At 47.1% G+C, this 13,262-nt stretch overlaps 1 protein-coding gene across 1 annotated transcript in view; it reads left to right on the forward strand.

Annotated features, from left to right (window-relative positions):
- Positions 1 to 13,262, forward strand: part of MCMBP (minichromosome maintenance complex binding protein) — a 109,161-nt gene that overhangs the window by 15,485 nt on the left and 80,414 nt on the right. The window contains exons 3-4 of the mRNA XM_073684599.1: positions 9,887 to 10,027; positions 10,170 to 10,211. Coding sequence (XP_073540700.1) covers positions 9,887 to 10,027; positions 10,170 to 10,211 — 183 coding nt within the window. The remainder of the gene's footprint in view (positions 1 to 9,886; positions 10,028 to 10,169; positions 10,212 to 13,262) is intronic.

Below are 13,262 nucleotides of genomic sequence, written 5' to 3' on the forward strand. Positions count from 1 at the left end.
CGCTCTGCATGTCCTCCTGCCACGTTGGGTCAGTTACTAGATCATCCACCACCTCGTCTTCCAGTTCTGCACCCTGGTCCTCCTCTTGACTATCTGGCAATTGTCTCATCGTCATCCACCTCTTGTGACACTTTCCCACTGTCGCCTTCGTGTGACCGTGGCTGCTCAAATATTTGGGCATTGCTACATGCGATCTCCTCTTGCCCCGCTTCAAGTGGACCGGGCGAGATGCCCGAATCTATAAATGGAAAAGTGAACAGCTCTTCAGAGGGTCCAAGTGTGGGATCAGTTGTCTCTGGGCACTCGGCATGGTGGACGGAAGGAGGATCAGGGTGAGGAATATGCGGTCCAGATTCACGGCTACTGAGACTTGACCTTGTGAAAGACAGGGTGGTGGTGGTGGCTAAGTGACTGGAAGCATTATCTGCTATCCAACCAGCAACCTTTTCACACTGCTTTGTGTTCAATAGTGGTGTTCTGCGGTCCCCTATTAATTGGGACAGGAAGGTCGGGCGAGAAGATGTGGGTGTTTGTTGTGGCATAATTTCAGCTTGCCCACGGTCACGGCCTTGTCCTCTGCATGCACAATCACCATCTTGTCCAGTTCCCCGTCCCTTGCCACGTGCCTTGCCTATTTTAAATGGAGGACAATATCTTCCACGCTCACTACAAATGGCTGGATTTGGAGCGAAGTTATGTGATCCGTGTGACAGACAAACCACAGTTTTAAATACCTGATCTGTAGGTAACTATTTTGAACAGCAAACCGGTGTCAAAAACTTTGCTGACACACTGAAAAATTTTTTTTAATGGAGGTCAGAAATGGCAGTATTTTCTGAATACGTACAGTGCCTACAAGTGGTATTCAACCCCCTGCAGATTTAGCTGGTTGACACATGCGGAAGTAACTTGGCATTGTGACATTTGTACTGTAGATCAGCCTGGAAGTGGGAAATGCACTGCAGCAAATTTTGTTTTGTTTTTTTTGTTTTTTTTTTTAAAACGTAAAAAGTTAATTCAGAGTGTCATTTATTATTCAACCCCTCAAACCACAAGAATTCTGTTTGGTCCCCCTAAAGTATTAATAAGTAGTTCAGGCACCAAGAATAATGAGCTTCACATGTGTGGATTAAAGATCTCTTTTGCCAGCCTTTTCTGACTATTTAAGACCCTCCCCAAACTTGTGAACAGCACTCAGACATGGTCAACATGGGAAAGACAAAGGAGCATTTCAAGGCCATCAGAGACAAGATTGTGGAGGGTCACAAGGCTGGCAAGGGGTACAAAACCCTTTCCAAGGAGTTGGGCCTACCTGTCTCCACTGTTGGGAGCATCATCCGTAAGTGGAAGGCTTATGGAACTACTGTTAGCCTTCCACGGCCAGGACAGCCTTTGAAAGTGTCCTCCCGTGCCGAGGCCAGGCTTGTCAGAAGAGTCAAGGCTAACCCAAGGACAACAAGGAAGGAGCTCTGGGAAGATCTCATGGCAGTGGGGACATTGGTTTCAGTCAATACCATAAGTAACGTACTCCACCGCAATGGTCTCCGTTCCAGACGAGCCCGTAAGGTACCTTTACTATCAAAGCGTCATGTCAAGGCTCGTCTACAGTTTGCTCATGATCACTTGGAGGACTCTGAGACAGACTGGTTCAAGGTTCTATGGTCTGATGAGACCAAGATCGAGATCTTTGGTGCCAACCACACACGTGACGTTTGGAGACTGGATGGCACTGCATACGACCCCAAGAATACCATCCCTACAGTCAAGCATGGTGGTGGCAGCATCATGCTGTGGGGCTGTTTCTCAGCCAAGGGGCCTGGCCATCTGGTCCGCATCCATGGGAAGATGGATAGCACGGACTACCTGGAGATTTTGGCCAAGAACCTCCGCTCCTCCATCAAGGATCTTAAGATGGGTCGTAATTTCATCTTCCAACAAGACAACGACCCAAAGCACACAGCCAAGAAAACCAAGGCCTGGTTCAAGAGGGAAAAAGTCAAGGTGTTGGAGTGGCCTAGTCAGTCTCCTGACCTTAACCCAATTGAAAACTTGTGGAAGGAGCTCAAGAATAAAGTCCACATGAGACACCCAAAGAACCTAGATAACTTGGAGAAGATCTGCATGGAGGAGTGGGCCAAGATAACTCCACAGACCTGTGCCGGCCTGATCAGGTCTTATAAATGACGATTATTAGCTGTAATTGCAAACAAGGGTTATTCCACAAAATATTAAACATAGGGGTTGTATAATAATTGACCCACACTTTTATGTTTAAAATTTAATAAAATTCAACTGAGCAACATAACTTTTTGGTTTGTAAGATTTATGCTTCTGTTCATAAAACCTACTCTCATTTGCAGTTTGAAGGCTCTAACTTATTTGCATCTTATCAAACCAGCTAAATCTGCAGGGGGTTGAATACTACTTGTAGGCACTGTATATGTGATCTGTGTGACGGAGAAAACACAATTTTAAATATCTGGATTTCTAGCGCTGTAATATGGAAAGGACCTGGCTGTATTCTGCAGTGCCAACAAGCAAATGGCACAGAAAAAACGGTGTTCTCTGGATTGCTTTATAAGCAAATAATGAGGATTAAGATCCCAAAAAAATTATTCCTGAGACCTGGGGCTATGTCTAGAAATATCTAACAGCAGCAGAAGGCAGAACTGGAATGGAGCCTCTTGTGCTATATGCACTGCAGTCTGCTATATACACTGCCTGCCTGCCTATATACCCTGCCTGCCTATATACACCCTGCCTGCCTGATATCTCTGCAGATGGATTAGTCCTCAGAAGGACTGTTTGTTAACATTGATATGTGTCTCTAATATCGTCTGTACACCTGCACTAACTAGAAACAAGCAAATCTCTCCCTCGCTCAGCAGCAGCTCCTCTCCCTACACTGTCTGATCCGGAGTGACCGTGACGAGCATGGCGGCGCCAGGTCTGATATAGACGGCGGCCAGCCAATCACTGTAATGCCACAACCACCATGGCTATGGCATTACAGAGAGTGGCAGGCGATCCCTGCATGTTCATTGGCTCTGTAAAGAGGGAGGAGACCTGAGCATCTCGCAAGAACTCGCCGAGCTCCGAGCGTCCCGAGTACTGAGATGCCCGGGCGAGTCCTTGCGAGTATCCTCGCTCATCACTAGTGTGGAGACATTCACTATAGTGCAGAGACTATTATTCTGTATCATACCAAGATGTGATAGTTCCCTTCGGGGTCGCGTAGTTCTTCAATTAATTAGTGATAGTATTTTTAATAATAGTGGCTACTCCAGCCTTTTCGTTTGTGATTCAAAGATGTGCGGTTAATTCTTATTATAAAATTTGGGATGATTATCTTTAGCAAATTTTGTCTCTTGTAAGCAAATAAGATCTTTATGGCTACTCGTAATTCCTCTCCAGACCGTAAATCGTTTCTTTGGGCTCTTTAGGCCTCTGACGTTGTAGGATAAGATTTTAACGCTCATGATGATAAAATGTAGGGTGGTAGGAATACCGGCAAGATGTAACTAGACCGCAGACTTGTAAGAACAAGTTACAAGCGCAATAAGTTTCATCAGAACCGTGATGAATAAACTCCGAATACAGTAAACTTGGGTTACAATAAATGAAGCGGGCTGCGAAGAGTCCTCTGAAGGAACCCAGCCTCCTGTGGGATCGCTCCTGGTTTGGGAATAGTCTGTGGGTTGGAGGGGATTAGTAAAATACATTAATTTTTCAAAGAATTAGTATTGCTATAAGATATAGAGGAGAATGAGCGAGACGTATTCAAGAGCTATACAGAGTCTATTGTAAAAGAAGATCCCAAATAGGAAATGACAGATGAATACAGCAACAAGTAGCAGATCAATATATATATATATACACATATATATATATATATATATATCTCCTAGTGTCAGTACCTATACGCTCTTGATAACGTAGGCCACTTTTTATATATATATATATATATATATATATATATATATATATATATATATATATATATATATATATATATATATATATATATATATATATATATATATATATATATATATATATATATATATATATATATATATATATATAAATAAAAAGTGGCCTACGTTATCAAGCGCGTATAGGTACTGACACTAGGAGAGGGATTACTCCCTACTACTGCATCTAGGCACAAGACACCGTTATTAGATTAATCAAAGAAGAGACACACGGCGCTCTCATCGTTTCCACAACCTTATATTCTGTTAGGTTTTTACCGCTGCTGTATACAGAGTATAATATCGGTCATCAAACACAACCTCCACTTCTGACTCACTCACTACTGCAAGTCAGCGTGGGATGAAATGGTAAGGCTCTGTGCCCACGATGCAGAAATGAAGCAGAAAATGTCTGCATCTCCCTGGCAGAAAAAACACATGCGGAGTGTGCATGCGGAGTGTGCATGCGTTTTTCCTGCAGAATACATGCGGATTCACATGTGTTTCCGCATGCGGACTGACAAGCGCTTTCCAGGCGATAGCATCACTTGCATTTCCGCGTGCGGGTTGTGATTTTAGCATCACTTGGAAAGTGCTTGACAACTTGGTCACACTATATAAATCCATGCAACCAGCAACCGGCATATATAGTGTGAACCGTAAAACAATGCTTAAAATAAAGCTATACTCACCCCCGAGGCCCCGGCGTGTGCTGTCGCACTCTTTCCTGGCTGCCGGGATATCACGAGACAGAGCGGTGAAGGGCCTGCGGTCACATGACTGTGACGTCACCGCAGGTCCTTCAGCGCTGCCGGCATGCAGAGAGAAGCCGCCAGACAGGTGAGTATAAACTTTATTTATTGTTTTATTCTTTTTTTTACAGGTAGAATGGTACCCAGGTCTGGATGAGAGTCTCCTCTCCTCTACACCCGGGCACCATCCGCACATAGAGACGCATAGAAGCTGCTTATACAAATGTACAGACACAGATTCTATGCGTCTCAATACAAGTCAATGGCGGCGCTTCCGCAAAATTAATGAACATGCTGCTTATTTATGAGCGCTGCAGAAATGCTGCGGAAAAATCCACAGCATGTGCATTGACATTGCGGAATGCCATTGGGGACCATGGGGTGCGGATTACCATGCGTTTTTGATGCGTTCCCGCTGTGGAAATTCTGCAGCGGAAACGCATGAAAAACGCATCGTGGGCACGCAGCCTTAGGCTGTGTGCCCACAATAAGGTTTTTATGTGTTATGCTTAATACCGCTGCAGAAACGCATTAAAAATGCTTGGTATGAGGTCTGCCATGGTTACCAATGATAATTCGCATGTGCTGTTCACATGATGCGGAAAAATCTGCAGCACTACCAATTTAGGCGCGATTTCATGGCAAACTCGCGCTCATTGACTCGCAGCAAACTCACATGTATAGTGTGTATGTATGTGTGTGTGTGTGTATATGTATGTGTGTGTGTATATATATATATATATATATATATATATATATATATATATATATATATATATATATATATATATATATATATATATATATATATATATATATATATATTACACACATACACAATACATGCGAGTTTGCCATGAAATCGCGTCTAAATTGGTAGTGCTGCAGATTTTTATATATATCTATAGGCACAAAATTGCGCCGCGGCTGGTACCCGGGTCAGGAGAGGAGGCTGCTTCTCCTCTCATCCGACCGCTGATAACAGCGAGAGCAGCGTGGATGGGAGAAGCGGCAGCCTGCTTCTCCCAGCCCACGTGCTAGCGCCAGTAAAAAAAATAAATAAATAAAAAAAAGTAAAAATAAAAAAACCTTCATACACTCCTTTCTGGTGTCCTCCTGGGCGATGCTGTCCCTTTGGTGGCTCTCTGCACACTGCGGGGCACGGGCTCACGTCCCGCAGTATGCTTCCAGGACCTGTGGTGACGCAAACCCCAACACCATTACCCCACTTGCCACCGCTACAGGGCAGCGTGGAAGAGCGAGGCTAACCGCCAGATTTGGCGCATCTTATGGATGCACCATTTCTGGGACTGCTGTGGGGTGATATTAATAGCCGCAGAGGGGGCTAGTATCCATGGCCCCTTCCCTGGCTATTAATATCAGCCCGCAGCTGTCTAGTTTAGCCTTTGCTGACTAGATTTTATAGGGGGACCCCACGTCAATTTTTTTCTGGGGCCCCCCCGTAATCTAGCCAGTAAAGGCTAAACAAACAGCTGTGGGCTGATATTAATAGCCAGGGAACATTGTTGGCTAATGGCCCCTTCCGCGGCTACTAATATCAGCCCCCAGCAGTCAGCTTTCCCTCTGCTGGTTATAAAAATGACGCAGGAGCCTACGCCATTTTTATTTATTTTTTTTTTTTTAATTCAGGCTCTGTGCCCACGATCCGGACGTAGCAGCGCTATGGACGCATATTTTTTGCTTTATCCAAAACGTTGCATTCTATTGAACGCAGGTAAATCCACATGTGTTCACTGAACCATGCATATTTACCACATTCAATACATTTTAGTGGTCAAATTTCTGTTGTGGAGACTAGCGACTCTGCACGAGAATTTGACATGCTGCGGTCCTGAAAGATGCGTCACATGTCAGTGTCCACGGGTGATTCACAGCCTCTGATACACGCATAGTGGACATGGGATTTCTAGAGATCCCATCCACTATGCTGTAACATCTGGACACTGCGGGTTTGATGCAGTATAAACACCCAGCATCAAACCTGCAGCGGCTCCTGATCGTGGCCACGTACCCAAACTCACCCGCATCATGTCAATTTCTGTAGCGGACACGTCAGTCTCCACTGTAGACTTTGACCCCTTGAAGTGTCCTTGTATGCAGTGGATTCACATTTACCGAGAACAAAAGTGCGGCATTATAACTCTGCGTTTTGGACACAACATAAATACGTTGTGTCCAAAGCGCTGCTGAGTGCTGATGGGGGAGGGGAGCGGCTAACGAACCAGCTGTGAGATGTTAATTAAGGCCAGGGAAAATGTTTGCCTAATGGTACATTCCCAGGCTAGAAATAGCAGCTCACAGCAGTCGCATAAATTACTTGAATAGAAATGCTAATGAAGATTGGGCAAATGGGACTGACGCCCAGCTCTTTTATTTGGTGATGACCAGGTGTCAATCAGACCTTTTCATGGCCAAAGAAACACACACACAGTGTAAACACTTTATTTGAAATACAACAGACCCCATTCTTTAATCATTTAAATGAACCAATATACTCACACCAGTACTTATGGTAATCCAAGGGCTTACGCAATGTCCTACCAACTTTATTTAGCTCCAAAAATCATTCATTGATGCTCAAAAACGCTTAAACGCATGTAAAAAATGCGTTAAGACCACATGCATTTTTTCTGGCAAGGAGAGACAAAAACGCTCAGGAAATCTCTGCTTCAAATCTGCATCGTGGGCATATAGCCTTAAAGAGTCTTGTGCTGCTTATTCCCAGTTGCAGCACATATACAGCTCACTCCCTTCTCAAGGATGAGGAGGAAGAAAAATGCCAGCACTTAATAGATAACTTCTTCTTATGTAGTGAGGAGCCACAGGGAATGACATTGGTGTCACAAAATGTGCAGCTTTATTATGAGAATGGCAGGGACTACCGGGCGGTCTGCAAAAAGCTCTGCCTCTCCTGTGACCGCTGGTGGAGGGGATTCGGTAGCGTAGTTTACAATGACCCAACCTCCTCAAGGAGCACTAAGTGATAAGTAATAAGGGGGATAATTAGTGAACAGGACAGCTCCAGTATATAGCAGCGCAGCTTGCAATTTCTCCCCTTCTCCTGTGAATCAGCAGGGGAGGGAGATGGGTCCTGTGGCCAGAGTACAACCCTCGCCTCTCCCGGTCCTCACACGCCAGCAGCTACCCAGATCACCGGGTCCCGCTGGCGGTGGTGAGGGTCAGAGACCCAGCCATAGCTGCCAATGCTCTATGTAGCAGGCACCGTCGCTCCGTGTCAGGTAGCTGTGATTGTTTCCCAGCTCCAGATCTGCTGGTCTCGGATGGGTGGCTGCCAGGTTCACAGGTCTGGTGCTCACATCTTCTGCACCGAGGGTCTCCAGCGCTGACAGCCAAGTCAGGAGAAACTTCAGTCGTGGCCTCAGGTCGACCCCCGCCGGCTTCTCGGGCAGATATCTCCGGAATGCCAAGTCCCCCACTCACAGTTTAAGTCTCAAAATGATCTTAGGAAGGGCAGCAGTAAGCTCAAGGTGGATAAAGATAAGGAAAGCCATAGCAAGTTGCTTTTAGGATGTTTAAGGCTATGTGCCTACGATGCAGAAATGCTCAGGATTTTTCCTGAGCGTTTCTGCATCTCCCTGGCAGAAAAAACTCATGCGGATTGTACATGCGGCTTGTACGTGCTTATTGTACATTGCGGATGTGACGCGTTCTTCACTTGCATTTCCGCATGCGGGTTGACGAGCGATTTTAGCATCTCTTGGAAAGTGCTTGACAACTTGGTCACACAATATAAATCCATGCAACCGGCGTATATTGTGTGACCAAAAGAATGGTAAAAAATAAAAATATACTTACCTTCTGATGGCCCCCGGAGTCTTTATTCCGATCCATCCTGGCTTGCCGGCAGCTCGCGGTGGACTAAAAGGACCTGCCGTCACAGGACTATGACGTCAGCGCAGGTCCTTGAGTCCACCGCGATCTGCCGGCAAGCAGAGACAACCAGAACCAGAGGCCATCAGAAGGTAAGTATAATGTATATTTTTTATTTTATTCTTTTTTTTACAGGTTCTATGGTCCCTGGGTCCAGAGAGTCTCCTGTCCTCCAGACCCGGGTACTTTCCGCACATTGATCGCATGGATTCCACATGTGCTTCTCTAGTGATGCGTAATCCAAGCGTTCCAATGCAAGTCAATGGCGGTGAAAACGCTGCGTCTACGCAAAATAATTGGTAGTGCTGCGTTTTTTTCCGCAATGATAATCCGCAGCGGAAATTTCCGCAGCATCTGCACAGCACATGCGGATTATCATTGGGGAACATGGCAGAACTTCTACCAAGCATTTCTGCAGCGGAATTGCTTAAAAAATGCATCATGAGCACACAGCCTTACAGGGAGCTCAGGACTCCTGCGTCTTCACATAAGTCCAGGCCACGTCCCCCTGACAATTGTAATGTGACCACAAGCGATTTCCTGCATTCCTGTAATAAAACCACATCATAATGGAGCATGATTGTCAGGCGTTCCCGTACTCAGTTGACCGGCGTTCTGGTCGCAGAAGAATAGAAATCCTTGGTAGTGACGTTGTCTCTGGAGCATCGTCTGTGGCCGCCCACCTGATTCATGGTAGTGCCCTCCAGGGAAGCGGCTGCCCCTGTTTTATCTGCTGATTGGTTTGAGGCCAGTGGCAATCAGAATCGGCCCTGTTGTGTCGCCCCGTGGGTGCGGGCCGGGTGTCCAGGGGGCAGGGTTTTCTTTACCCGTTTCCCGGACGGACTGATCCCTTCCTCAGGAGGAGCACGATGCAGAAGCGGCGCATGTTGCCTCCTGAAGCGGCGCATGTTGCCTCCTGAAGCGGCGCATGTTGCCTCCTGAAGCGGCGCATGTTGCCTCCTGAAGCGGCGCATGTTGCCTCCTGAAGCGGCGCATGTTGCCTGCATTATCCGCATCTGTGATTTTTATTTTTCGTTCTTCAAAATCCTCGAGGCAAATCCGCAGTGTCGCCCATATGTGATTTCCGGCAGCGCTAAGAGCTGCTGACATCTGTCACATTTCGGAGGGATCATGGGGGATGGGAGGCCTCTAAGAACAGGGTGCATTCCCATCCCTCCTATATTAGCTTGTAAGGTATTGCTGGAGTTTGTGGTTCTCCATTGTGACTCCTCTCTCTCTCTCTCCTAGGTCCCCAGCCTGAATGTTGTCCCCCTGCATTATGTGCGGCCGGGGGGGCTGCTCCACTTCCGCTGTATGATCCAGGACATGTTTGATCCAGAGTTTTATATGGGCGTCTATGAGACTGTTGATCGTGGTACCAGTGCCAGGGTGAGTGCTAATCAGGGAGGGGACACTGTGGGGTGAAGGGGGTTTTGTTGGGGATGGGGGGCCGTTCCCCAGTAAGCTTCCATGTGATTGGCTTAGGTATTGGGGTACCCACTGTCACCTTGCACCATTCTTCTCTCCTCAGAGCCTGCACTTTGGGAAGTACAGAGACGTGGTGGACTGTACGGTGAGTCCCTCCTAATCCCCGCCGCTCTGGATTACTGATCCTGCTCGCAGGTTTTTGTTTATTTTCTGTGAGTTCTGTATATAAGCCAAGAATGTCTGGGAGTTGTAGTCCTACAGTTAAGGATCTGTAGTTCTCCAAGTGAAAGTTACATGGAGTGTTTGAATCAGCAGATTCGGTGGCGGTGCGCAGGCAGCAGTGATGCCCTCACACACCCCGGGACTAGTGCAACACACTGGGGTACTACAACTCCCTGCATCACCTCTAATTGCTCTCCATACTTCTATTACATACTGGGTGCTACCTTCCTTGTTGGAGCCTATTTGCCCCCCCCCCCCCCTTTTTTTGCCTCGCCTTTGCGTCCGCCCCCCTTTTCTCTAATAACCCCCCACGACAGCACACAGTAGAAGGATGTAACCCCACCCTAATTAGGGACAGGAAATGCGAAGAGGTTTAAATAGCCCCCCCCCCACATCCTCCATCCAGGGTTACTTCCTGTCCCTATCAGGGATGAAGAGGTCATCCCCGGTGTGCGGGGCCGGCGACATACACTGGGGGAAAGCTACTAGCCGGGCAGCGGAAGATTGAGCGGTTTTACCTCTCCTCCTCAGTGCTCTGCTCCCATCTCCTCCGGATTCGGGACCCCCTCCTGCAGTCCACGCTCTCGGGCAAGGTCTGCAGGATCTCCTGACCGGAGGCCTCTCTGAGCTCTCCGGTCCATCTCCTCCTCCTCTCCACTGCTGGATGCACGGGCGATGCCGGCTTCAGGATGTGGAGCGCACATCGCGGCGCCGGAAGTGACTTTGGACCGCATCAGAAACTATGGGGAAAAGAGCAGTAATGCCGCCGTTGATCAGAGATATTCACCTGGACACTGGGGGAGGAGCTCTCTAAACAGAGGGAGGCGCTGGTCCGGTCGCCCATAAAAGGATCCCTGGACAGGAAGAAATCTACTGGTAGGACAAAACCGTGTCTGACGCTTCTCGCTCTGCATCTGTAGAGCCCAGCGCCGGTCCGGTCCCAGTAAGTATGGCACTGGTAGTCCATCTCCCAGATGCAGGAAGTAGTGATTATAGCTCCCCTCACCTTCTCCCCTCTCTTGTAGGGGGACAAGGAACCTGCATCTGGAGAAAAAGTTAAACCGTCACGCAGATGTCCCATCTGTACAAAAAAACTATCGTCCTCCCATAGAAAGCCCCTATGCAAGGACTGTATGGAGAAGATGATCAGGCAGGAACAACCTTCCTTAGTGGAGGAGATCAAGGGGTTTGTATGTCAGGAGATCAAATCCTCCTTAGCCTCGGTCACTCTCCCTACACCCTCACCTAGTCAGGGTTCAACATCTACTCCCTCAGCAGCCAAAAAGAGGAAGATTAGCCCGCCAGAGGGAGGGGAGGAAGACTCCCAAGAGGAGATGTATATCACGGAAGATCTTCCAGAAGAAGGTGAACTTAGTCCGACTCCTGATAACTCCCAACGAGAGAGATTTTACTTTCCATCAGGTAGCTTGGAGGAACTCCTCATGGTAGTAAGGAGAACTATGGAGGTCGAGGAAGAAAAAGTTACCCCAAACAGTACAGGATCAGATGTTTGGGGGGCTATGTTCCAGGAAATAATTGGTGTTCCCTATACACCAGAGTATTAGGGACTTAGTCTTAGAAGAGTGGGAATCTCCAGAAAAGAGATTAAATACCCCTATGGAGTTAAGGGATAGATTTCCTGTAGACAATGAGACGGCAGAATGCTGGTTTGAAGTCCCAAGAATGGATATCCAAATTGCACGAGTAGCAAAGAAAACCACACTGCCCTTTGAAGATTCCTCTCAATTAAAAGACCCCTTGGAACGCAAAATGGAGGGACTAGACAGAAAATGCTGGGAGACCTCTGCAACACTATTAAGCACCAACGCAGTCTCTACATGCGTAGCTCGATCAATGGCTCGTTGGCTAGGTCAACTGGAGGAACACCTAGTTTCGGGCACCCCCAGAGAAGACATCTTGGCATCCCTACCGCTTCTACAGAAAGCTACGGGGTTTTTAGCAGACGCCTCTGCAGAATCCATGAGAGTGGTGGCAAGAGCATCTGGGCTATCAAACTCTGTAAGAAGGGCCTTATGGTTGAAATCCTGGAACGGCGACGTGGCATCAAAAATGAAGTTGTATTCCATCCCCTTTAAGGGGAAATACATGTTCGGGCCAGCCCTAGATGATCTTCTATAGAAGGCCTCAGACAAGAAGGCCCTCCCGGAACCTAGGAATGTGAGAAAAAGGCCTTTTCGTCCCTCCCAAGGACAGACCCCTCAATATAGGGGTAAAGGCGAAACAGGACGATGGAGCTACCCAAAAGGTAGAGGAGGCAAAAATCTTTTTCTCTCCCAAAATCAACGTCCAAACAGACCATGACGTCAGGACAGTTGGGGGCCGCTTCTCGCATTTTCTCCCTCGGTGGAAAGAAATTTGCTCAGACCCATGGGTCCTGAGGGTTGTCGAGTTCGGAGTAAAAATAAATTTCTTCTACTATCCTCCAGAGAAGATAAAGTTAACACAGCTCGCTTCTCAGTGTCTTCAGGTCACCCTGATGTCCTGTCTTACAGACCTATTGTCTTCAGGGGTGATATCCCTGGTTCCTACAAGAGAGAGAGGCACAGGGCTTTATTCCAGACTCTTCCTAATAAAAAAAAAAACAAATGGCTCACACAGAGTTATAATCAATCTAAGAACACTGAATCAGTATATCCACTACCAACGATTCAAGATGGAATCCATCAGGTCGACGGTCCCCCTGATAGTACAGGACCATGTCATGGCCACAATCGACCTCCAGGATGCATATTACCACATCCCCATACATCCACTTCACAGGAGGTTCCTAAGATTCGCAGTGGCTCAAGGGGAACAAATAGTCCACTATCAATTCAATGCTCTCCCATTTGGAATTTCACCAGCCCCGCGAATATTTACAAAAGTCATGGCAGAAGTCATGGCTTATATCCGGGGTCAGAACATTTCAATAGTACCATACCTCGACTACCTGTTATTAATCGGGCCCTCAGTA

The sequence above is a fragment of the Phyllobates terribilis genome, unplaced genomic scaffold, assembly GCF_046119375.1.
Source record: "Phyllobates terribilis strain yellow unplaced genomic scaffold, ASM4611937v1 Scaffold_5__5_contigs__length_657084704, whole genome shotgun sequence".
In the NCBI taxonomy this organism is placed as follows: domain Eukaryota; kingdom Metazoa; phylum Chordata; class Amphibia; order Anura; family Dendrobatidae; genus Phyllobates; species Phyllobates terribilis.